Genomic DNA, 26,968 nt, shown 5'->3' on the forward strand with positions numbered 1-26,968 from the left:
AAGTTGCTCTACACCCAATACAATTAATTCAAAATTCTGACCAAATTGAAGATGCAATGTGAAAAAATAATTCAGTTTGTTTTATCTTGAATAATCATACACAACTTGAATTCTACTTCAATGCTTTTATGAATAAACACCTGTGCCATGAGCGCAAGATACGCTCATTGTTTTTATACGACCGCACAAAAAATGTGCGGTCGTATATTGGTATCACGTCGTCGTCGTCCGAAGACGCTTAGTTTCCGGACAATTACTTTTATTAAAGTGAATGGCTCTCTATGAAATTTGAACACAAGGGTTGAAACCACAAAAGGAAGGTTGGGATAGATTTATGGGGTTATTGTCCCTACAGTTTAGGAATTAAGGGCCTTAAAAGGGGGCATATACACATATTTCTAGTTTCCAGATAATAACTTGTGTATAAGTGTATGGATCTTTCTGAAATGGTACCAAAAGGTTCCATACCAAGAAGGAAGGTTGGGTTTGATTTTGGGGGGTTATTGCCCAGACTGTTTAGGAATTAGAGACCAAAAACAAGACTTTTCTAATACTTTGTATTTTATAAATTGCTTATTTCTTGACCAATTTCAATGCGGTTTTATTCTTGAATTCTTTGGGTTCTTTAATATGCGGATTTTTGGCCCCGTTTTTAAATTGGTCCACATTGAAGTCCAAAGGGTTCCAAATTAAAATTTCTTTGATTCCATCAAAAATTGAATTTTTGGGGTTCTTTGATATGCCGAATCTAACCGTGTATTTAGATTTTTTGTTTTGGTCCTTTTTTAAAATAGGTCTACATTAGGGTCCAAAATTAATCTTAATTGAATTCATGGGGTTCTTTGTTATACTGAATCTAAACATGTATTTAGATTTTTGATTATAGGCCCAGTTTTCAGGTGGTCCAAATCGGGGTACAAAATTAAACTCTGTTTGATATCAACAAAAATTGAATTATTGGGGTTCTTTGATATGCCGAATCTAACCGTGTATTTAGATTTTCAATTTTTGGTCCCGTTTTTAAATTGGTCTACATTTAGGTCCAAAAGGTCCAAAATTAAACTTTGTTTAATAACGTAAAAAAATGAATTATTTGTGTTCTTTGATATTCCGAATCAAACAAAGTGTCAAAAATAAACCTTAGTTTGATTTTAACAAAAATTAAATTCGTGTGGTTCTTTGGTATGCTGTCCAGTTTGTCAAACAGTAGAATCTAATAGCTTTAAATACTTATCTACAGTTTCTTCTGATGATACTGCAACTCAAGATCTCTGTAGGAAATTTAAATTGGGTGTCCTTAAGGATAATTTGTCTCATTGGCAAGCATTTTTTTTGCGCAGCCGAAAATATCGCTATAAGTAAACATTGCATAAACAAAACGTTTTAAACCCCATTGCAAAATACTCGACAAAAAGCTTCATCATTTTGACTCGCAGCTGATATTTTACATTGTATAAATACGCACACAACCTGATAATCGGTACATATTTGGCGGAGGAAATAATTACATGGCTGACCCGTGTTAAGAGAGAACAATACATCTTGCACTTCGAAAAAGAGCAGGCTAACACCCGTGACCGCTACAAGGCAGCACTTGCACCAGCAACGTGGAAAGGGATTGCTATAAGTTGTAATAACTTTTTCCCTATCTACAATAACTAAATATGTTTAAATCAATTGTTAAGTATGCATGAGGGGCTGGATTGGGTTTTCAGAATAGAATTATAGGCAAAATGTGCCGAATAAAAATGGGAGGAAAATACAGAATGGACTAAAAATTACCTAAAGAATACGGGCACAGGACGTTTGCGCTTTTTCGCCTGTAAAACGATAGGACATTTGCGCTTCAAATACTATGGACATTTGCGCTTTTTTGAATCACCTGTATTAAATTGACCGGACATTTGCGCTTTTTACCTATAGTCGTCCACCTGGCATTTTAATGAGAAGTAATATTACGTAGATGAATTTAACTTATATTATGGTGCAGAATCCTTTCATGTCCATTTTAATGAACAGTTCTACTCACTCATTTCGCAAAAAAAAAAATCTTTTTGAAGAGTATCAATTAACAACAGTCGGTGAATTACATTACGATTTGCTACATTGATGAACAGGCACCCCAGAATTGAGAAACATTATTATTTACTTGAAATATACGCGAAATACCAGTCAGAACAGATAACAAGAGCTATTTTTTTCAGTCCTTGCATGGGCTTCAGATATCAAGCGTGTTTTCATGTCTTTAGAATGTTTTCTTTTACTAGTTTTAGCTGTATATAAACTTTTTAACATATATCAATGTGCTAAGAAATGTGCTATGCAATGAATTTTAAACTTTTAACTCTGCCAGCTGGTCAAAACTGCCGGTCCCAAGCCCGGATAAAAGAGGAGGATAGTCATAAAAATCAAATATTGCAAAAGCGCAAATATCCTATGTAAAAAGCGCAAATGTCCATTTTTAAAAAGCGCAACTGTCCTATGATTTGAAGCGCAAGTGTCCAAAAATGAAAGCGCAAACGTCCCGCGCCGAAAAGTACAGACACACGAAGGACCCCTTCCATACCCTCAAGCATGTCTGTCATCTGATACTGACATTATTTTCATAGTGCATTGGTAAGTGTTGAGTTTTTGTGGTGAGGTCTGTTTCTTAAATACTGTAAACAATATGTCAGCTGTATTTGGTTATGATATAATTTTCATGTGTACAGGTCTGTCTGGCCGATTTCATCTGACCTTGACATTTTGTTAATGGTTCATTGAACAATGTTAACTTATTTGTGATTTGGTTTATTTAGAAGATACCACAAGCAACAGGACCACTTATTTGGTTTAAAAGATTGTTCCATTTGAATCGAGTGCTGATTTCATAGTGTTGTTCAATGGAATATCCAATTTATTCATTTATTTTTATAAGACTCCAGACGAATAATAATTTAGTATATTTTTGGACAACTTTTTTATTGTTAAACATTGAAATGTTGCCCTTTAGTGATCTCTTAGTCATTTGGCTAGTTTTGTTGCTAGGTTACTGTTTCATTGCTACTTTCTCTAGATCTCCATTATTCATACATGTAATATAGATTAAGGTTACTTTATTCTAAAGAGGCAATAAACAATTGAAATAATTGAAAACGCATTTGGATAATTTATTATTATCATTCAACCTGATGAACACCTATAAATTATAGTTTTGCTATGAAAATAATGCTGTGACATGTATAAAAATATCACACGAAATATTACACACAAAACGGTAAACACCTCATTTTTTATACATTCAACAATTTTTTATCACGATTATGGTGTGCTTCAACTGAAAGGTTTTAACCACAATATGTTCGAAACGCAATTACATATCGACCTTTGACTTACTTTGTTGCACAGCGTCTTAAAATACAATTGAAAGTACAATACCTTTCGACAATCTTTCTATACGAAAACACTGGATGAGTTTGCAAATGTAATTGATGGATATTCTATCGAGTCTCGTAACAATAAACAATAGAAACTCCCACGTATACAATGAGTTTATCTACATACTAGTATGAAGATTATAAATCCATTTTAATGGTATTTTTATACTTGTTGTAGTTTTGGATTGAGATATGACTTTTTGTAGCATGTGTAGCATGCAAAAAACAAAGACCTTCAAATGGTAACTCATACCCTTACATATAATAAATTTGTGTACAATTACGAGTAGTTACAAAGGTATTTCAGCAACATATAAATTAGCTGTCCAGCAAAAATTAAAATTACAAAGTTCAATGGAGCAACATCTGCGCATAATCCTGCAAATGTTATACCGGAAATAAGTAAACAAAACAACATTAAATTTAGAGTGTACACATGTTCACAATTATTTGTTGAATTGTTGCTTAACACATTTTTCGTTGCTGATAAAGGCCTCTGAGGTGATGATGCTTGTTTCGACATAAGTGGACGTTTTTGAGACGACGATACAGACGACGACATTGTGTCACGTGCTGACGAGCATGCGCTTTTTGACTTATTTGAACTGCAGTTGGAATGATTTTGATTATCGTTAATCGACTCAGTTTTCTCTGTTCCAGATCCTTTTGAACTTCCGTTTGATAAATCTGTTTTGATCTGTTTATTATTTTTTGAAATCTCTGTAAGTTTGACAGAGCATTTTAACTTTGACGTATGCCCATTATCAAGAAAACCTAATTCTGAGTCGGTACCTATATTCCCTTGATTATCGTTCGAGTGTTGATCGCTTGACTCGCAGACGACCAATAACCGATGGTTTGCATTTTCATCTTTGACTAATCCTTCACACAATTTAATAGAACTGTTCAAATTTTTATCTGCTTTCATGTTTGTCAAATTTTTATTTTCGAAAACCAGATTCGGAATTGGGGAATTTTTAAGATCATTTCCGAAAACATTTTCCTTGTCGGAATCCATTTCCATGCCGCAGTTGTAAATGTCGTTGTCTGAATTTTCTACCAGTCCAGGTAAAAATACGTCTTCATCGTCGATGTAATCCAAGTTGTCGTATATATTGCTGGTATCTATAAATAAAATTGTACAATGATCAAGGTACAAGTTACAAAACATGAACAATGAAAATCTTGATCAAATAGAACGGTCTTTTATATATATATATATATATGTACAACAATTTAAAATTTTAAGGGTACCATAGATTCATTGATTTAAAAGAACGGCAAGAGCACATCTCAGCAACTGAAACAATCATTACGTGGCGTTTAAAAATCCCACTGAAACTTAATTGTGACGTTATGTCAAAGTGAGATATGCGAAGTATATTTTCTTTTGCAAGTACTAGTAACTAATTGAATTGATAATTGGTACTAGGAAGTAAATTTCTGTTTTTTCTTCTTCTTTGTACGACTTTTTATTGCACAATAGTACCAAATACAATATAACTGCTTTGTTCATTTGCGTATTTGATACTACATCAGAAAGAACTGATTAAATCTGTTTGAACTGATCAAAGTTATAAAAGGTATTGGACAATAATAGCAAAAGCACAAAAAAGTATTTTTAAGGCGAAGGGTACGGAATTGAACCACTCTATTGACAGGTAAAAGCTTGGCGAGTGATCTTCCTTACTAGAGGATATTGCCATGAACAGGTAAACGAAAAATTACTTCGGGTTGTTTATCAAAATTGTCCATACTTAACCAGTGTTACAACAGGCGAGGTATTGAAACTGATGTTCAGCCTATGAATGCATTCATTTGCTATTTCAACAGAAACTTATAGTTTAGACAGCCTTTTGTCTCACATACTTGTATTTAAAAACAGATTATGAAATTTGTAAAAATAATACGTATGAAGACCTATTTCATTTGGGTGTCATATTTAATGACTTTATTCCCAGACATTTGTTTCATGCAAATACGTTTTAGAAAAAAAGCAAGTAAAAGAAGTTATGGATGAAGATTACTTAAGTCATTTTGCGACTCCTTGTGGTCATAGGTTGGAGCAATCGGAGATAGCCTCAATATAATGAATAGAATTATTCGGATAAAATGTAATCGAGATTCTGCTCAATATCTTAAAATCTATGCTTCATGCAAATAAGCAACTTGCTTTCGATTACATTATTTGTAAGGCCAATTGTCGATTTCTTTTAGTGTATATATTTCATTTTAAAGATAATTCGTAGAAATTGGTTTGTATAAAATTTATATTTTCTATTAATTGAATACTAGTTCTCTTGAAATTGTGTAATAATTAAAGTCACACACACACACACCCACACCCCACTCATCCTACTCCCTTTTATCGCACCTCTATTTTGTTACTTTTCTGGTTTATTTTTAAAATCACTATTCATACATGGAATTTAAAAGGCTGTGGAGCTATTTATTTCGAACACTTCGCCTTAAAGCTGTCAAACTTTAACACCATGCAAACCTGGCAATAATAGTCAAGCCCTTATCAATAACAAACTTCAACAGTCGAAACATTAACATAAGGTTACAAGAGCGCAAATATTTGCTTACATTTTACAGGCAACTGCTACTGAGAATAAAATCATGTGCGATTCCTGAATGATACAGAGATTGAAATATGCCAAGTTCAAAGCTTATACATGAAAATTCGGAAAAGTGAATTCATATTAAACCAAGTGCAGAAAAAATATTTATTCAAAGCATTTACCAAGCAGACTTTAATAAATTGCCTTTCCCAATAATTTATTTTAACTGCATTTAAAGTTAACTGTTTCCCAATGATCTCAGTTTTACTTTATTGGCTGCAATACATCCCTTACAACTAAAGTAAACAGAACTGCAACCGATTTTTTCTACTTTTTTTATTTTTCAATAAATAAAACATGAAACACCACTGGTACCCTATGGAAAATGCATTTCAAATAATTGCGCTCCTGTTACTACATATAAGCAGTGAAACATGTCTTGTTTGTCTCCCCTTGCATGTAGATTATTTAACTATGCAGAACTGATAGATCCCAACAGCTCCAGCAAGTTCGAAAAAGACCCGTCAGATGTCCGAGCAACCTCGAACTATCCTCTATATAGCTCAGAATAATCTACAGTATAAATGTATAGAGCTTTATTTTTACAATAGCTAATTATTTTGTAACAATAAACAATGATGTCCTAATTAACAATCATATCTATTTCTGAAAAGTTGGACATCTTAGTATCTTTAACTTACTAAACTAATAGCAAGACAACAGGTTTCACTGAGCAAAGAATCATACCGAGGCGATCTGCAAATGCTGCGAGTTTAAAACTAATAGGTTAGAGTTCAAAATTCACAAGTAGCATTTAACAAAACCAGGCTCAGACCTTACGAAAGAGTATAGATGAATTCAATCTTCATAGAGTGTCTACTGTGTTTCTAAAAGTGAAAGTTCAGAAAAGTGCATAACGTTGTTAATATTTAGGAAAGTAAGAAAAGGTGAAATCTTCATGCCAGATTTAGATTTCAGATCATTCAAGGTATTACATGATACAATATACAGGGAGATAACCCAGTTAAAATCAACTGAACGTTTTAATCTCATTCTATTTTTTAGAATTAGTGTTTGTCAAACTTTATATCAAATGAAATTTTATTTTTATTTAGAAAGAATGTGGTTCAATTTTCTTTTTAATTTTATGAAAATCAAACGAACGAAATTAATTTTAGTCAGGGTGTTTGGTACCACCTTAAGATAAAGTCACTTAATTATATTAAGATTCAAAATGTGCATGTTTTCAAATAAATATTTCACCCAACCACACCGTTTTCACGTTTTCTAGAATTTTTATTAATGATTAAATGTAATCTGACTGATGCAAAACAGCCCACAAAATTGGCCATAAAAAATTTTGCTAGGTATATACTAAAAACTACGTAGGGAAAACTAAATTAACACAAATATTTCTTACGTTTCATTTCTATATCATTTAACTAATACGATTACCTGATGCTAGGAAAGCCCAGTTGCCAAGAAAATCCGGCCATGATTGTGCCTTGATGGTGACCCCATCATATAAGTATGTGAGTGGTGACTTTGGTTGTTTTCTGATTTCCTCTGCCTCTCTCTCCTCTTCGTCTATCCTCTCTGGGATAGGGTTAAAGGTTGACTTGAAAGTGACCCGCTCTTGTGACCTCTTAGGTGAGTTAGGTTTTGCTGTAATGTAAATTTATACGTAAGTTTTATTTTTGTTTTTCTGTACAGTTGATGTGTCTCTATCTTTTGAAGAGACATTTATTGCTGAAATGCAAATCTTGTGCTTTAAATTAAAATGGGTGCTTTTGAAATTATTCATTCTTAATTTTCTAGTATTTTCTGTATTTGGACAGATTTCATTTTAAAAATGCATTATTTTGAGTATAGCATTTCCTTTCCTGATAGTTGGTACAAATGTATAGTTAATGGTCAGTAGTATTTCCACTTAAGTAAATAGGTTAACACAAAAGTCAGTATAACAGTGTTAATAGTCAACATGCAGCATGTACAAATATATTGATAGTGTTTTTATACGCCCGTTTACGGGACGTATTATGATATATATCGTTCTTCGTCTGTCGGTCAGTTTGTCTGTCTGTCTGTTCGTCGTCAACATGTCGGACATTAACTAAAAAAGGCTTTAACCAAGTTGCATAAAACTTTGGTGAAACGTTTTAGAGTTTACGTTTCCGAGTTATGGGGTTTTATTCATTAAAACAAAAAATTTTTGGACAAAAACTCAAGAATTTGTTCACCAACTTGCAAGACATTTTGGTGAATTATTTGACATAAGCTCCCTTTCGATTTTTATATATAAATTTTTAGATTTTACATTTCCGAGTTACAGGGTTTTATTCATAACAGGGGGATTTTTCAGGTTTCGAACAAAAATGCTTTCGGCAATTCTCATGAAACTTTGGTGAATTGTTAATATCTATTGATGTAAGCTACCTATAGAATTTCATAAATTTTAAATATGACATTAAGAATAATGTAATTGAACTTTATTCTTTGAAAATGTGACGGGCGTATCATGCGCTCATGGCGCAGCTGTTTATTTTCTTTGTAAAAGTCAAATTAAAAAAGGAAAATGCTACGAGTAAATTATGAAATGAAGTCACCTGCTTACAGAATTTATTATTCTGTCAAATTATACACACAATCATTAATTGGTGCTTCAATTCTATTGTGAGAGCTCTGAATGTCGAGGACTTAATTCTGTTCTATAAACTTTCACTTTGCCCAAATCTCTACCATTTAATTACCATTGTGAATATTTATTTAGAAACAAATTAAGGTAAATTCTGCGTATGTTTTTTTCAAATGCAAGTTAAAAAAAAACAAAGAATAATTGGAGTAATCAATAGTGGTTATTAACCCTGAACCACATAGATTTTCTGTAGTTTGTACATATTGTATGCCTCTTGAACAAAATCTTCTCTTTTAAGAGAACCATGCAGTAAATGTGCACTATATACATAATTTTGTACCTGCACGTTATACTATCCTTAAGATTTAATAATTATCATTTAAATTAGTACACTTGTTAGCATGTTTGCCTGCAATGTGGAATAATTAATATAATTTATTTTAGTGGACATATTTGAACAATGTCAGTAAAGTGTACTAAAGGAGACTTTAAATATGTCAAATGTAAAACAATTCAAACGAGAAAACTGATGTATGTACAAAATAATGAACGAAAAACAAATATGTAACACAGTAACAAATTACTGAAATGCAGGCTCCTGACTTGGGACAGACACATACAGAATGTAAAGCGGGGTTAAACATGTACGCAGGCGCCTAACAAAAACACATGTATGATCAACAGCAACAAATAACCACATAATCTGAATTCTTAGAGTCTCAATTACACAGGCTCCTGACTTGGAACCGGCATATACATAGACCCGGATTTTACGATTCACTGAACACACAAATGTCAAAATACGAGTGCGGAATGATGTCCTGAGTTTGTTACTCCCTTGGTAAGAAAAGTACTTTATGTTTAAACATCCTTTATGGGCTTGCTAAATGTTGCATATGTAAAGAAAATAATTTAACCACCTTGAACATGCATACAATTCCAAGGTCTTTCTCTTCGACACATGGCTGATGCACGCGTCTTACTAAAATCGATGAAGTCACATTAGCAATACTATTTCAATACCATACCGATCTAATATCCTTGTTACTTAGTAGCGTATGTAATTCTATCTTACCAGCATGTGATTTTACTTATCTGTCTAAATCAGAACATCAATCAATCCATTTAATGTTTATCAGCTTACCGTCTTGAACACTTTATTGTTTACTTAAAAACCAATCACAGAAAACCGCAATCAAAATGTAGGGAGAGGAAAATAGAAATTTTGTACATAAAACCGCAATGAAAATGTAGAGAGAGGAAACCAGAAATTTTGTTTTATTTCGAATACTGATTGATGGAAAAATAAAAGAATTCAAATTTTACGGACAACAATTAGGTTCGACTATCGTAGACCTATACTTGTTAACTTTAACTTCTAAGTTATTAGGTTTTTGGTGGATAGTTGTCTCATTGACAATCGTACCAAATCTCCTTATTTCAATAGATTAACAAACCAGCATCAGGTCTTAGACACTGGGTGACACATATTTCGTATATAACCTAATTGGGAGTAACTATTTACCGTTTTAGAATCTATACTCTAATGCATTCTTAGTAATATTTTCATAAACGTAAACCAAAACGTTGCGATTGGTTAAAAACGCTTTAAATAATGAAAATCCATCCAATGACGTAACGCTACTTTCATTTTGGTGTACGAACAATGAGCTAGATTACCCACTGTCCTTTAGATGTCGTTTGCTTACCCGTTTCGCTTTGAAGGCTTGAAAATTAAGGTGAAGACATTTTAAATGGTACAAAGTTACAAATATCTTTGCCTTAATTTGTGTTACATTCTTCCGGGAAGGGGGCATACTAGTATGCGAATCTAGGGCCCTAGGGCGCCCGGTATCCTCCTTTCGTGGAAAAAAACCATTGATTATATAGGAAATCACTGAACCATGACTGGAACACCCCCCCCCCCCCACACACACACACACCCCTTTTTAGGTCAGTCAGCGGCCCCCTTATGAAAAATTCTGGATCTGCCACTGGAAAGGGGGGGGGGGGTCCCTGCAATCATCTTGTGGTATGGATGATCAGCTAAGCCAGCCAGTACACAACCATTTGCATATAGTTTGAATAGTCGAAAATGCATATAGCCTTTAAAATATTTGTTGACAAACATTGACTTTTAGAAAGACTTTTTTTTCTGACATTATCACCTCCCGGTTTGTTCTAAGATTACAAAATTGTTTACGCCTAAGCTATTGTCAAGCAAGGCTGAAATGTGAAATTCCGAAAAGAACAAGTTAAATTATTTCAGATGCGATATTTATATCGCACTAAGCAAGGTATTGTGTAATACAGCAGTATATATTGTCAAGTAACAATTATTTGCAGAATTAAAGTATAGACCTTTTGACATATATCTTTCTTCGTGAATACAAAATATGTTATATAACAGAAGCTGCATGATAAAGAACCGCATCTGAAATAACATCTACAGTCATTGCTAGTATTATCTTAAATAGTAACAACAAGTACGGGTTCTTTCAAATTTAAGTACAATATAAACATTGATATCTATTGCAATAAATCTGAATTTAGCAAGTAAAATATTTGTTATGCGCAGAAGCGTTGATGTATTTGCAAAAAAGGCAGAAAAGAACATAGAGAAGCTGTACATTCAATTGGACGAAAAGAAAACTAGTCGATTAATAAAATAAAAGAGCCAACTAGGATGCAGTAAATATAAAACACAACTCGCAAATAATAAAGCACACCAGCAAACAACACATCTACATACAACGAGGGATACCTTTGATCGAGATATATATTGAAGACGAGGCTGAACCTTCGGCATTTTCCGCTTTACATCGGTAACTACCTTCTTCCGATTTTTTAATCTTCTGTATCTCTATAGATGCCTCACCTAATTCTCCATATTGGAATGTAATTCTTGGATTATCTGGTAATATTTCTAAATCTTTAGTCCAGTTTAACGTAGGTTTAGGAAAGCCAACTGCTTTACATTCAAACTTTACTGTTGAACCTTCCTCGACTGTCTCCTCTTTTGGTAACTTTTTGACGAATTCAGGAGCTGCAATGAAAAACGCCAGAAATTAGTTAAGATTGACCACAGTTAAGTTATCTCGTTATAAAACTTTATGATTTTAACTACATTTTAATGAAGACTTTACACAAACAGGTGTTACACAGTTGTAACTATAATATATATTAAAAATGTGTGTATATATGTGGTATGATGGCAATTGCCGACTCTCCACAATAGACCAACTGTATGTCACCGTACGGCCTTCAAAATGAGCAAAGCCCATACCGTATAATCGGCAATAAAAGGCCCCAAAATGACAAATTTAAAATAATTCAAATGAGAAAATTAACGGCCTAATTTACTATAAATATTTTGATATGAGCGTCACTGATGAGTCTTGTGTAGACGAAACGCGAGTCTGGCGTACTAAATTATAATCCTGGTACCTTAGATAACTATTCACACCACTGGATTGATGCCACTGTTGGTGGACGTATCGTCCCCGAGGGTATCACCAGCCCAATAGTCAACACTTCGGTGTTGACATAAATATCAATAATGTGGTCATTTTTATAAATTCCTGTTTACAAAACTTTAAATATTTCGAAAAACTAAGGATTTTCTTATCCAAGACAAAGATTACCTTAGCCGTATTTGGCACAACTTTTGGGAATTTTGGATCCTCAATGCTCTTCAACTTTGTACTTGTTTGGCTTTATCAATATTTTGATATGAGCGTCACTGATGAGTGATAACATTACAACATAAGAACGAACCATAAAAATCTGTTGGAAAGGCTTTACTAATCATATTGATAGACATAGAAATACCTCTTACAAAAACACAGAGTGGACGTGGCCGGGTACTTGTATATCCCAATAACAAAAAAAAACCCACTTAGTACTGATCTGAGCGTACTCGCAGTTATACATATTTGTTGATAATCTTTGACCATTGCAAATTATCAGGGTGGTCAATTAACTGCAGCAGTAGCCAAAACACTTTGATAATGTGTCGATGTTGGTTTTTGTTGTTGTTTTATCTGGTATAGAAATAAAGATGAATGTTTTGTAAGGATAATATATTTTTAGATTTTTTTTCTTAATTAAGTATAGTGAACAGCATAAAAACTACACGATATTATAAAACAATTTATTTTTCTTCTGAAAATTTAGATCCTGGTGGAATTCATGGTTTATTTACGAATTTAAAACCACAGGTTAGAGGAGATTACAAGAAAAACTTCTCTGTGATCATTTTCATGCAACGCTAAGTTATGGTATTAAGGTTCATCATAACCTTTTGGCTAATATGGCCGTCTTTACACAACAACGTTTACTCTGAGTGCAGACAAACCTATGCACCTGCAAAAGTTTTAAGGGATGGCAGGAACTAGATATATAAATTTTAAATGCATTTTATGTTTTAGAATATTATAAACTTTACTAGTTTTTGCTTTTCAGTTTTTTTCGTTCCCCTCATATAATACATATTGTGAGTAGTATTGATTTAAATGGACAATAGATGGACAAAAGACATCTGCAGACAATAGGTGATTTAAACTGTGTAACTGACTGGACCGTATCAAATAAAACCACTACATATAACTTTTATATATCTAGTTCCTGTCATGCCTTAAAGCTTTCCTAAATGTACCAGAAAAAAAGCCTTTATTAACAAAACGTTGTATTTTTTTAACATCTGATAACACAAAATGAAATTCGCTTGTACACATTTTGTGTAGGAGTGTGAGATTTACCTACGGTCATCGGGATGATCTTATACGGGCACATCGCGTCCTCATGGGATAACTTTTACTTATTGACCACAGTGTATTGATCGCTAACTCTCTCTTGGTGGCTTATCCACTCTGCGTCACTTAAAAGGGTTAAATACAGGTTTTTAATCTTACGGAAATGTATATAAGGAATCGTTGTAAGAAATGAATAACACCGCAATCTACATAAAGTAAACAGACACTCGCCCAGAAACTGCGCCAACAAACAAAACAAGAAAATACTTTAACCAATAATATGAACAGCCATTCTCGGTTATGACAGGTTTGATTTTGTAGTGCAGATTGTACCTGTATCTTTCTTTGTACAAAATAGAAGCAATAGTTATTCGAAAGCTTTTTTGAGATAATAGGCTAAAACACAAAAAATTGTCAAAGTCATTATTTTAAAGACAATCACTCCTGAAAGAGTCATCTGATAATGTTGTTGAACTCAGGAAGTATAGGTAGTCATTAACATTTTGATTATTTTCCCAGTCTAATTTTTCTCTCAATCTAATTGAAATATAGAACTCGGATTTCGTTAAACTTCATACGAGGTGAAGTATAAAGAAATACGAGTTCTATATTTTAATTAGAGTGTCTCTATATCTTTTATAGTTTCTAAGACGATGGATGCATTTGACCTTCATGTTTTGTTTGTTGCCATGGCGGTCATGTTTCTTAACGTACAAGAAACACACAATGTGTACATGATAGCATAAGGTTCATTCACCCTACGTTTGTAATAAGTATTGTCTTTTCAAAGGAGAGTTTCGGACGACGGATGACGACAGGGGGCAAGTGATAACAATAGCTTGCATGCATGGTTTATGAAGACTTTGGTGCACTAAAAGTAGTAAAACTTCGAATGTTTGTTTTCAATGTGTACATAAGTTATTAAACCTTATCTAAGGTAAACATAGTGTAATTTAGAAGACGAAGAAGCAAAAAGCAAAAACATGACTCTCTTTGATATAGAAAAAAATAAGGGTAGCCAAGGTTGTGGTTAATACTTAAACCAGACAGTCATTCTCTAGGGTACTGACATTTTGGCAAACCTGTTAAAGCAACATTGTTTACATCGCTAATTACCGTCAGTTTGTTTTATAAAACATACGTTACTATGACAACGCATACAGCACATAGTTTGGTATGTTTGAAGGTGAAAATAGAATAACAGGTTGTTTGACAACTTAATTTATTTCTCACTCCTTCCTGTAGAAGCAATTACATATTACATCGTACAGGAAATTATCTGTTTCGTGAAATAATAAACTATTTAGATTTTATTGAAGAAGTTGGCTCCTATTTACCGATTTTAAGTATTATATAATAATCTGTTTGTTGCTGCCATTGTTCATGAGTTGCCAGCTAGTTAATTAGAAATTGTCATTTTCTTCTAAGAGATACAAATAATGCCACCATGACATCTCGCGTGTTAAAGTTACATTAGCATCAAGTACCATGTATACATATGGAAAACGGTACTATTAATTCTGCCATATACATAGGCAACAATACTAACATTTTCTAAATTTACCACTTTTTAAATCAAAAACCTAGACAAAACAGTTATGTGTGGTGTTAGTACTTTATTATTATGTTTTAACAATTGAAGCCAAATAGTATCATGACCAACTTCCAACGGAGCTTGTTTAAGTTTTTCATGCCAACCGTCATTTTAAACCACATTTATGATTTTTTCGAATAAGTCTCTAGAAATAAGTCTCCATAAAATATTTTTAATGGGTTAAACAATGTATATTGTAAGTATACACAATGCAGTTATTCATAGATAAATAATATGTTTGTGGCATAACATCTTGGCCACAAGTTTATCGTTTTCTGTTTAGTATTAAAATTATATTAAGATCAAATTTGTTACATCTCGTGATCAATTTTATATGGCAAGCGCCAATAGCAGTCAGCAGGGTTTAAGAACATCAGTTGTTCGACCTGTTAGTCAAATGCGTTTTGTTTAAATATACTTTTTCACTTTTTTGGTCTTTTTGGAAAATGTTGTTTGTGCTGTCTTTAGACCCTTCTACAACGAAATTTGTTTTACATGCACACGTATACAAATTGCGGTTTTTATCCAACGCAATCATAGGTTTGAACGTAGTTTTCAATTTAGACTCGTTTATATTTTTTCGTTTGGGCTTGTATCATATTTTCCCACCGGTTTATATGATCCGTTCATCCTATTTTGACTCTTAAAATTCAAGAGTCTATCTGAAATTGAGGGTAAATTATATGGTCTTCCAAATACCGTTTCGAAGAGACATAAATTGTCGAAATCTAGATCTGGTGTACAAAAAAAAATATTGACACCTTGTGTTTGAGGCATAACATCTTGGCCACAAGTTTATCGTTTTCTGTTTAGTATTACATTTATATTAAGATCCATTTTGTTACATCTCGTGATCAATTTTATTTGGCAATCGCCAATGGCAGTCAGCAGGGTTTAAGAACATCATATGTTCGACCTGTTAGTCAAATGCGTTTTGTTTAAATATACTTTTTCACTTTTTTTGGTTTTTTTGAAAATGTTGTTTGTGCTGTATTTAGACCCTTCTACAACGAAATAAGTTTTACATGCACACGTTTAAAAGTTGCGGTTTTTATCCAACGCAATCATAGGTTTGAACGTAGTTTTCAATTTAGACTCGTATATATATAATATATATATATTGTACCCTTACATCCAATCACAGCGCTCCTAAGTTGACTTCCTTCTGTTCACCTGTATTGGTTAAACAAAATGCTAACCTAATACTGGGAAAATATAATTTAGTACTATTTTCCCTATACGTACGTCCGATTGCATAGATGGGACATACAAATTCTCCGTGTTGGGATGCTGCAGAGTTTGAACTTAAAAGAACAGTTCTATCGACTCTGTCGTGGGTTTCATGATGAAAGGCTACATGATTAACGTTACTCCTGAGGGTCTGAATGGGGTTTACAGAATAAAGAGTATGGGTAAAAGGTGCAAAATAAAGGACCCAAATAATAAAGAATACAGAAAACTAGGCAAACAAAATTTAAGATAAGGGAATTATGGTGTGCTAAGATAAAAATAATAGAAATTATTGCCGGACACAGAATATAGAGAAGGACCCCAATCAATACCCTCACTCACGCAATATATAAAGTAACATTTTATACCAACCCTAATTGTCAATCGCTTTGCGCATGATGCAGAACTTGAAATATTTGATTCATCCATTAATTTGATATTGTTCTGAAAATGCTTGTCACTGGACATTGTTGGGCATGGTTAAGAAAATAAAAAAATCATTGTAGATCGAGTTCAAAACTCAATGCTTAAGGATGTACTTAGGTGAGGTTAGACGAAAATTGATAAATCAAGAATTTAAAATTGATACTATAAGCAGGTAGCGCATTCTTTCAGGATAAAAATAAGCTAAAAATATTGATAGGTCATGGCCCTCCTTTTCGAGATATTTGAGATTTAAAATATGGCGGGAAAAGGCTGACTCGGACTTTGACCTTATGTTTGTATTGGTATTATTTGGGTCCCAAAACAAAAGAAAGAAAATTAAGAATCGTCTTAAATTTTGGTAAATGACCTTTCATGAGCTATTTAGTCTTATATGAAAAAATAAATGGGTGTTATGGGGCAAAATATTTTACCTTGTTTTGTATGGAAAAACACCAAGGAGTCCGAAAATTTGACACAAATTCCAAAACCTCACCGCTATTAAAGTACATCCTTAATTAGCAAAAGTAATAATAATGTTTGTCATTGTCACTGACGTACTAGATTTATAAAAGTGCTGTTATTATTTTCTTATTCTTTAATTTCGTAACAGGAAATGCAACAACAGGAAAAGAATGACAGAATATCAATACATTGCCATCAATGCAGTTCGAAAACGTGTTTGAGTCTTTAACGTATAAAAAAAATCTACATGTTGTTTTGGTGAAGCTTGGCAAACCACAGCGAGTAAACTCTGATCCCGAACGTAACCTTGACATACATCTATACAAAAGTACGGCAGGTATATCATGGCGTGTTGCATAGAAATTGAAGATCATTGACTGACAGTTAGCATGGAATAGCTTTCATTATGTTTTGGTGATGTTATCTGTATCAGGTTTCCTCTCATTAGAAACCAATTATTTAGTATTGATAAAGTTGTTGTTACGAACTTTTTGTATGCCAATCAATGTTTCGGTTGTCTTGTGTTATCAACAAGGGAGATAAGCTTGTCAGAACTAATATGTATACATTGTGGTAAATAAGATGGAATATATTCCGTTTCTTCTGGGAATATTCAGAGTGTTTTCTGTTTGACTTCGTAATCAAAACCTACGATCTCACATTGACAAAATGCAATTAAAGTACAGGTCTTCATGATGGAAATCAACAAGGCTATCCTTCGAGAAATGTACAACGCAATCAAAACGTAAATTAGATGTTTACAGTGACCAACCATTTTTATTCAAATGGGACAAATAAATTGCTATAGGGAAATGCTCCAAATTCTATGCACTCCAATTTACTACGCTTGACAACATTTCTAAATATGTCGCAAAAAAGAAAGAATACATTTAATGTTATCTAGTATTTTATGAGTCTTTTAAGCAAGGAACATGGTTTACGACTGTCGTTTCCACATAATATGAACAGAAATGGCTAAGTCCAATTTTTGGTATGGGAAATTCAGAAATGAACAACTTGATGCCTTGTGCAAGTTTAATTTAGACCGTTGCTGTTAAAGGACACAAACATACTTAAACTATATATATATTATATATAAATATCACTAAAAATGTCAAAACAGTTCCCCTTTTTTCTCATTACATAATAAACCGTTGTCATGGTTAACCAGTAACTTGAAAAAAATAACAGAAGTAATCGCAAAATCGCAAAAAAGACGACTGCCATTGTCGCAATAATTAATAAGAACTGCTGATTAGAACAACAACACATAAAACTGAATTTCAAGAAAAAGGGCAAAATCAAAAGCACAAAAAAATCGAATGAATTGACATCAGCTGTCATATTCTTGACTTGGTACAGTATTTACTTCAGTCAAGTCTGTATACTGATCTGTTTTATATCATTTTTGAATCATAATTTCATAAACTTAATTGTGATTGGTTTACTCAGTAATAGACACGCCCTTTTTATTGTCTATTAAGGCTGACACGATAATGCTAAATTCTTTAAAGAAATAGTCCGACTTATACATAGCCACATGGGAGCTTGGTTATTGTACAAACAGAATGCCCGAGTTTTACAGAATGAGGAGGTAATAAACTCATTGCAATTTTACAAAGTTTTCTGTTTGATGTAAGTCAAGGCTCCATGTTGAAGGCTGTACTTTGACCTGTATAATGGTTTACAAATTTTGATTTGGGTGGAGAGTTGTCTCATTGGCATTCATACCACATCTTATATATAATAAATGTGACTTTATATATACATGTATATGCGGTATTAGCTTTGCTCATTGTCGAAGACCGTACTCTGACCTATAATGGTTTGCTTTTTATGAATTGTGACTTGGATGGAGAGATATAAAACAAGGGAAGGCAATATAGGGGGTTGGTAGGTGGTAAGTTGGACTGTTCCCGCTGTGGAGGATAAAAATGTTCCAGACGGGACAGGAATTTTTGGCTGGTAACTTTAAAACTAAAATAGTAATCTAATTTAATGTACCGATTTGTGTTTATATCATGATTGTTCAATTGACTTTTTTGTTAGATATCTCATAAACCTTCCAGGCTAGACGATGTTGTATTTGAACAAGTGATAATATATTTACATTCATGTATCTCGTCCAAGAGACTTCTTGTTGGGTGAGTTAATTAAGATAGTTCAAAATCTATACCGATGTCAATATCATAAATATTATTCCCATACCTCTTCAATCTGTCACTGTTGCATAGTCACGTGATTTGTGAGTCTCAGAGGCGGATTTAGAGGGGGGGGGGGGCTTTTCTGGGATAAATTTGGTTGATTTTATAGGGAATCACTGAAGCATGACCGAAGCGGGCCCCCTGTTAGGCGTCAGTGGGCCACCACTTATGAGAATTTGTATGATTGTACTAATTCATATCTAAACCCTCTCAGGCAAAGCTGACCTCAGAGAAATTAGATTGTTCTGTTTACACATGTTATAATTTCGTAGCATTCTAAACTTTGAGTCTTCACGTAGCAGATGAGGTGAAATAATTAAAGAATCGAAATCATATCAAAATATCCAGTGTGCGAAAAATTCGTTTTGCGGTTCACTTCTGTATACATGGTATACGATATAAATTATATTATCCTTGCCTGAAAAACATACTTCTGATAATCCGTGCAGTATAATACTGTTACTTTAATCATTCCCCTCTTATTTTATTGATTTTGTATTAACACTGTATCATAGATCTAATTTATTCGTTCAGTGTATGTTAAATTGTGTTAATATAACTTTCGATTGAGTGAAGCCATTTCAATTGATATTTTATACTGTCTCTTTCTATTATGTGATGTAACACTACTGGTCCGAGACCACAATTGTCGTCCCTTGATTTTCGTTGTTCTTTATAGTCCCTAGTGTTGACAGTGGGTTACTTGCCATTAATTTTTATACCCCTTCGAAATTTATTTCGCCATGTGTAATGCCTCAAATTGCAAGTAGGGGGGTGAAATTACACTGTAAAAAAATTTGGGTCCAGAATTTTAAAGGAAAGTAGTGATTTGGTCCAGCTGAAAAAGGTTAACCAGATGCTCCGCAGGGCGTAGCTTTATACGACCGCAGAGGTTGAACCCTGAACGGTTGGGGCAAGTATGGACACAACATTCAAGCTGGATTCAGCTCTAAATTTGGATTGTGATTAAATAGTTGACACAGCATAGGTTTCTGACACAGAATGAATGTGTTCTAATGAACTTAAAATTTTTGTTTTCTCTTAGAGCAATTCACTATGCTGTTGAATATTAATCCTCTCAAAAAAATGTTTGAAGAAATTTTCTTTTTTATTTATGAAATTTCAAATGAGAAAAATTGAACGCAATTTTTTTAATCACATCCCCCTTTCCCTTATTCCAAAACTAATCTCAATTAAAATTTCTAATGGAGTTTGCAACAATAACTACTCATTTAAATACATCATAAAATATTAAGATGTAAAAAAACTGCTTGTTATCACTGAATGGTAAAGATTATTTTAATTTATCAGTTGGTAGTAAAAAGTGAATGTACATTGTATATTGTATATAACAAAGATTTAAGTTGATTCTGGACAAAGAAAGATAACTCCAATTAAAAAAAAATCTTGCTATTGCACAATATTTTGCAATTAGATATTTCTTGCCTACTATTCTGGACAAAGAAAGATAACTCTAATTAAATTTTTTTTTGCTATTTCACAATATTGTGCAATTAGATATTTCTTGCCATTGCGCAATACTGTGCAATCGAAAAGACTTGCTATTGCACAATACTTAATATAATAATTTTAGATCCTGATTTGGACCAACTTGAAAACTGGGCCCATAATAAAAAATCTAAGTACATTTTTGGATTCAGCATATCAAAGAACCCCAAGATTTCATTTTTTGTTAAAATCAGACTAAGTTTAATTTTGGACCCTTTGGACTTTAGTGTAGACCAATTTGAAAACAGGACCAAAAATGAAGAATCTACATACACAGTTAGATTTGGTATATCAAAGAACCCCATTTATTCAATTTTTGATGAAATCAAACAAAGTTTAATTTTGGACCCCGATTTGGACCAACTTGAAAACTGGGCCAATAATCAAGAATCTAAGTACATTTTTAGATTCAGCATATCAAAGAACCTAACTGATTCATTTTTTGTCAAAATCAAACTAAGTTTAATTTTGGACCCTTTGGACCTTAATGTAGACCAATTTGAAAACGGGACCAAAAGATAAGAATCTACATACACAGTCATGACAGTTAGATTCGGCATATCAAAGAACCCCAATTATTCAATTTTGATGAAATCAAACAAAGTTTAATTTTGGACCCTTTGGGCCCCTAATTCTGTTGGGACCAAAACTCCCAAAATCAATACCAACCTTTCTTTTATGGTCATAAACCTTGTGTTTAAATTTCATAGATTTCTATTTACTTATACTAAAGTTATGGTGCGAAAACCAAGAAAAATGCTTATTTGGGTCCCTTTTTGGCCCCTAATTCCTAAAATGTTGGGACATCAATACCAACCTTCCCTTTGTAGTCATTAACATTGTGTTTAAATTTCATTGATTTCTATTTACTTAAACTAAAGTTATTGTGCGAAAACCAAGAATAATGCTTATTTGGGCCCTTTTTTGGCCCCTAATTCCTAAACTGTTGAAACCAAAACTCCCAAAATCAATCCCAACCGTTCTTTTGTGGTCATAAACCTTGTGTCAAAATTTCATAGATTTCTATTAACTTAAACTAAAGTTATAGTGCGAAAACCAAGAAAATGCTTATTTGGGCCCTTTTTGGCCCCTAATTCCTAAAATGTTGGGAGCAAAACTCCCAAAATCAATACAAACCTTCCTTTTGTGGTCATAAACCTTGTGTTAAAATTTCATAGATTTCCATTCACTTTTACTAAAGTTAGAGTGCGAAAACTAAAAGTATTCGGACGACGACGACGACGACGCAGACGACGACGCCAACGTGATAGCAATATACGACGAAAATTTTTTCAAATTTTGCGGTCGTATAAAAATTAGCACTTCGGAAGCTGTCAAAAGATTTCAAGACGCCCTAAACATAGAATTGTCCATATTTTGAGTTAGAGCCGATGAAGTTTTCTATAATTTTGATATAATTTGTCCCAAAAGTAGTACAACACACTGTAAAAATTTCTTTGAGAAAGCGCAGGTGGGATTTTTTTTATTTTCATTTATGTTCTAAAAGAAATGCACTACGAAATAATTGTGTTCTCGGACCTACTGTTTCAGATAAGTGTGAAGGTTGGTACCTTTTATAACGTTTAGACCCATTGCAATTATTTGCACCTGTGCTAAGTCAGGAAACTGATATTGATGTGGTTCTCGTTTTTCGGTTTCTGTATAGATTATACCATTGGTATTCGCGTTTGAATGGTTTTACACTTGTCATTTATAGCTATATAGCTTGCTGTCCGGTGTGAGCCAAGGCTCCGTGTTGAAAATCGTACTTTGACCTATAATGATTTACTTTTATATATTGTGACTTGGATGGAGAGTTGTCTCATTTGCATTCATACCACATCTTCTTATATCTATTTAACTTGTATGCAAACGAAAACCCCTCGGACTTTAACCTTGATATAATGTGTTTTGAATATCTTTTTAAGCATCTTGAGGATATATTTGAATAAAACTCAAAATGCATTTCCTTATAAAAAAATGTATACAACTAAATTGGGAATGTCCATGGGACACAAATGATGCTCCAGCTTGCATATCATAGAAAGTTATAAAGGGACATAACTGAAGAACAGTGAAATTGAAGTTAACCAAATTTGTACTTGATCTGAGTTTTGTGGTAATAAGTATTGTGTATAAGTCTCATATTGCATGGTGGTGGCTAACTTAAGTTAGAGAACAGAAACAAAAAAAAAGACAGTACATTTTCCATTTGTAAACAGGCATAACTCAAGAAAAGTTTAACAGGCAAAAAAGGTAAAAGTGACAATACAAAAAAATGATAATTATTGTGTATAAGTTTCATAACATTAATTTGGTAGATACAAACTAAAGTTAATAGCCTGAGAACGGAAACTAAGATTCAACAATTTTTATGTTTATGAAGGGGCATACCTCAAGAACGGTAAATTGACACGACCCAATTTTAAACTTGATCTGTATTACGTGGTAATAAGCATTGTGTATACGTTTTATAACATTTGGTTGAGGCAAAGTAAAGTTAGAGAACGGAAACCAATTTTGGGACGAACTTAAAACTGTTAGCCCTTAAAGTGGCATAAAAACATATCAAGTGCAATAGAATAATTTTTTTCAAAAGATGATAGGCGTAAAATAGATATTAAGTATTAACACAGGGTAAAAGCCCGAGGGCTTTAGTAAATTACACCTAGTCGGATAACAGAGGTTAATTAATCGGGGTCAAATGATTGGTTAGTAAATTGCTGTATATGTTTCCCCCTCAAACTAGTGACTTCGCTCTTCACCAATTTCTAAGCCTAATAAAGGCGTTATTTTTTTTCTGAAATTTATTCTAATAAACAAGATCTAGTTTACATTTGTAGTTAAATGAGCCTCAATTAATGTAGTTATATATATTTTGATCATTACGGAAAATCAGTTTCTTAAACACGGAAGTATGATGAAGTGACGTCTTTTACTGCAGATAATAAAAAATCGATATTACGTGTGTTATTTAATTAAAAACATATGCACAATATTCTTCATAAAGAGATCAAGAAATGTCAGTTCTTTAGTAATCCGAAACTTCACGTGGATTCGATCATAACCATATGATTGATTGACACGAAAGAAACTTTATCCGAGGCCACACCATAGTTATTTCCTGTTTCATCCTGTTCAGAGCTTAAACTTTAATGCTGAAAGGGGATCGAGGTTTGACAACCATCTGGTCCATGAAAAAAACCAAAACAATGGTAAATCTTTGTAAAACTATGGATTTTTGATATAAATGTATGTGTTTTTTTATATTAAAGTGTGAAATGGACAAAAGGATAAAATAGGGACCGATAAGTACAGAAATGTCCGTTTTGCTGACACGGTTGCGTTATATCATGTTGCAATTTACATATTTAAGATAAATTTGCCATTTTCACAATGTTTTGCTAACATTTCCATAATGGCACCCCTAAAAAATCATCCACCAATGACTTTTCCGTATTTTGTAGGGTTACTTATAAAATAACTAAATAAGACAAAGAACAGAGTTCTTACAGACTGGCGCCTGGTGTTTCAAAGTCTCTAGTTGACAATAAAAGTTACTCATCATTCTCAAAATGAAAAAAAAAGAGAAAACAATACCTATGGCCTAGCACTGTCTTGAACACAGTAGTTCACAAAACAACTAATGTGTTTAAGGTGGCCTTATCCAATAGATATGCGTACAGTATAGAGTTTTACGTAATCATTATCAATTAACTTTGAATAATAGTAATTTGTATGATGTAAGACTACATTCTCGCGAAACAATTTTATCTAGCTATCGGTACTACTTTGAAACTTGCTATAAAAACGACTATTTTCAAGGAAAACATGTCTTGTCAGGGTATCATTTATATAGAAAATAAAATGATGGGGCGTTATAAAATATATAAAAAAAGTATATAATAACAAGTCAAAAAGGGTATAACATCACCATTAAATAACTATAAAATGAACAAATATTAGATATTTCGGATAACAGATATCCTTCTTCAATAATAGCACGATGATAAATGAATCATGTCAAAATATTCAAACTGAGAAACTTTTTCTAAATCTCCAAATTTATACAATTTAAGCAAACACCACAGACGCTGATACAATTTTAAAATTTCCAAACACGGCGCAAAGATTACTGATTTTTTTGTTTGAGGACTGCCCTCAATGCAGTTATAACATCTAAACTGTCACAACCTTTGGACATTTAGAGTTGTGCCAGTTCACATCGAAAATAACTATTTTCATTTGGCATATCTTTGTAATCTTTGCGCCGTGACGTGTTTGGAAATTTTAAAATTGTATCAGCGTCTGTGGTGTTTGCTTAAATTGTATAAATTTCGAGATTTAGAAAAAGTTTCTCAGTTTGAATATTTTGACATGATTCATTTGACATCGTGCTATTATTGAAGAAGGATATCTGTTATCCGAAATATCTAATATTTGTTCATTTTATAGTTATTTAATGGTGATGTTGTACCCTTTTTGACTTGTTATATATTATATTTTGTAGTGTACAGAATCATATTACATGATCCATCGCCCTGTAAGATTGATCGTTGACTATTTATTCAGTCATTTTATATATATATAATAGGGCATGACGAGCTTTGCTTTTTATTCTGTTTCTGTCACTGAGGTAATGTTAATGTCACCGTTTTTAAATAACTTTACATGAAGCAGACTATGATTTGCTGCAGTAAGACTTTAAAACTCACCCCTTTTTCTCAACCATATATACAATGAGAAAAAAAGACTGTTCAGGTAATGTTGTACATGATTACTTATCATATCATATGATAATCATGATTATGTTTATGTAACCTGGAAAATGATTTGGCTTTTATATAATGTTTATTCACCACTTGTGTTGGTCTATTCTTTGTGGTTTATTTTTAATTGTTATGACACCTGCCTATTGTTGAAGAATCCATGTTTATTTTGGTATCTCGTGTCTTTAGGTTTCTGTCTTATTGACGTATACCTAACATCTATCACTTATATTCTAGAACAGACAAAAGTACAACAAACATGCCATTTCTGACTGAATAGGTGTGTATCTTGTATACATGGCAAATGCTTCCATCATGAAACATACATGTACAGAAATAGATATATATATATAGATAGATAGATATAAGTTATTTACCAATATCGCCTGCATCAGAGATCATCTAAGAGTCAATTATTTACAGAAAGTTAATATCTTTTTATAAGTAGTTATACATTAACACTTAAGGTATATTATCAAGACGATATGTTTCTTTATTATTCGCCAATACTGTTTTAAGAAATTAGAAAGTTTCTGGCATGAATTGAGCAAATTCCTAACAAATTCTTTATAAGACAGACATTTGAGTTTATTGCATTGGATGTATACAAAGCAGATAAAGGGTGGAGTTAGGCCTTCCTTTGAATAGCTACATATTGATTCAAGCAAATACTTTTGTAATGTCCTTTCCCAAACGTTATCTAGTTTGACCCCCCTTTTTTCAAATTATAGATCAGCATCTGGTATACTTTATACATTTATTGTGTACATGACCAATTCAGGATACAGTTCTTTAAAAATAGATCTGATGTGTTTGAATTAAGATACAAAATCACAATTTCCACACAAATTAACTATTTAAGCTGGTATATTAACTCACCTCGGTATAAGCATCGCTTCCTAGTAAAGGTCAAAGGTCCTCGTCTTTCTACCCTTGCTAAAATACTCTCAAGGTCAACGTCATCAAAACGACTGTCTTTTGGTTCTTCAACGTCAGCCATGTCAACAAAAATTAAACACACAAAATAATGCTCTGAAAACAATAATTATATCCCATTCATAACTCCATATATTTAAATTACTAAATTCCAATAAAAAATCCTAAGAGGTCACGAAAAGCAGCGGGTCAAACACATCTAACTCTCGAAATGATTCCGAAAAAAAAATCACTATCGTATGTCCCTCTTATGACCAATAATTAGATCTCATAAATCCCAAACCTTGAAATAATTAACGTATATATTAGCACAGTATGTATACACGCGTTGGCACTGCAACAGGTTTAATTTGCCTATAACCTTTATCTACGGCTGTTCAGTAATGCACTGTACAGATCAGATTACCACGGAATTACTTTTTCTGTAGAACGGTATATAAACATATTGATAAATCATTGGCGATGTTTA

At 32.9% G+C, this 26,968-nt stretch overlaps 1 protein-coding gene across 2 annotated transcripts; it reads right to left on the reverse strand.

Moving 5' to 3' along the window:
* Positions 1–3,134: 3,134 nt before the first annotated feature.
* LOC143054506 (uncharacterized) lies at positions 3,135–26,968 on the reverse strand. 2 transcript variants are annotated; one of them, XM_076227534.1, is made up of 4 exons: positions 26,443–26,968; positions 11,494–11,661; positions 7,436–7,645; positions 3,135–4,541 (listed from the first exon to the last, which is right to left on the reverse strand). In XM_076227534.1, the coding sequence occupies exons 1-4, from the start codon at positions 26,561–26,563 to the stop codon at positions 3,697–3,699; spliced, it is 1,344 nt and encodes a 447-aa protein (XP_076083649.1). In that variant the 5' UTR covers positions 26,564–26,968; the 3' UTR covers positions 3,135–3,696. The 2 variants fall into 2 exon arrangements, with proteins under 2 accessions (XP_076083649.1, XP_076083648.1); XM_076227533.1 differs by having other exon boundaries at positions 11,380–11,661; positions 26,443–26,965.

This window comes from Mytilus galloprovincialis, chromosome 12 (assembly GCF_965363235.1).
Source record: "Mytilus galloprovincialis chromosome 12, xbMytGall1.hap1.1, whole genome shotgun sequence".
NCBI lineage: Eukaryota > Metazoa > Mollusca > Bivalvia > Mytilida > Mytilidae > Mytilus > Mytilus galloprovincialis.

What these genes read in the sequence shown, in the direction of transcription:
- LOC143054506 (XM_076227533.1), bottom strand. Translation starts at nt 26,563, where the DNA reads ATGGCTGACGTTGAAGAACCAAAAGACAGTCGTTTTGATGACGTTGAC. An exon ending in AATATATATCTCGATCAAAG is followed by an intron (nt 7,646 to 11,379) that starts GTATCCCTCGTT and finishes TTTACATTACAG; the next exon opens with CAAAACCTAACTCACCTAAG. An exon ending in CTGGGCTTTCCTAGCATCAG is followed by an intron (nt 4,542 to 7,435) that starts GTAATCGTATTA and finishes TTTTATTTATAG; the next exon opens with ATACCAGCAATATATACGAC.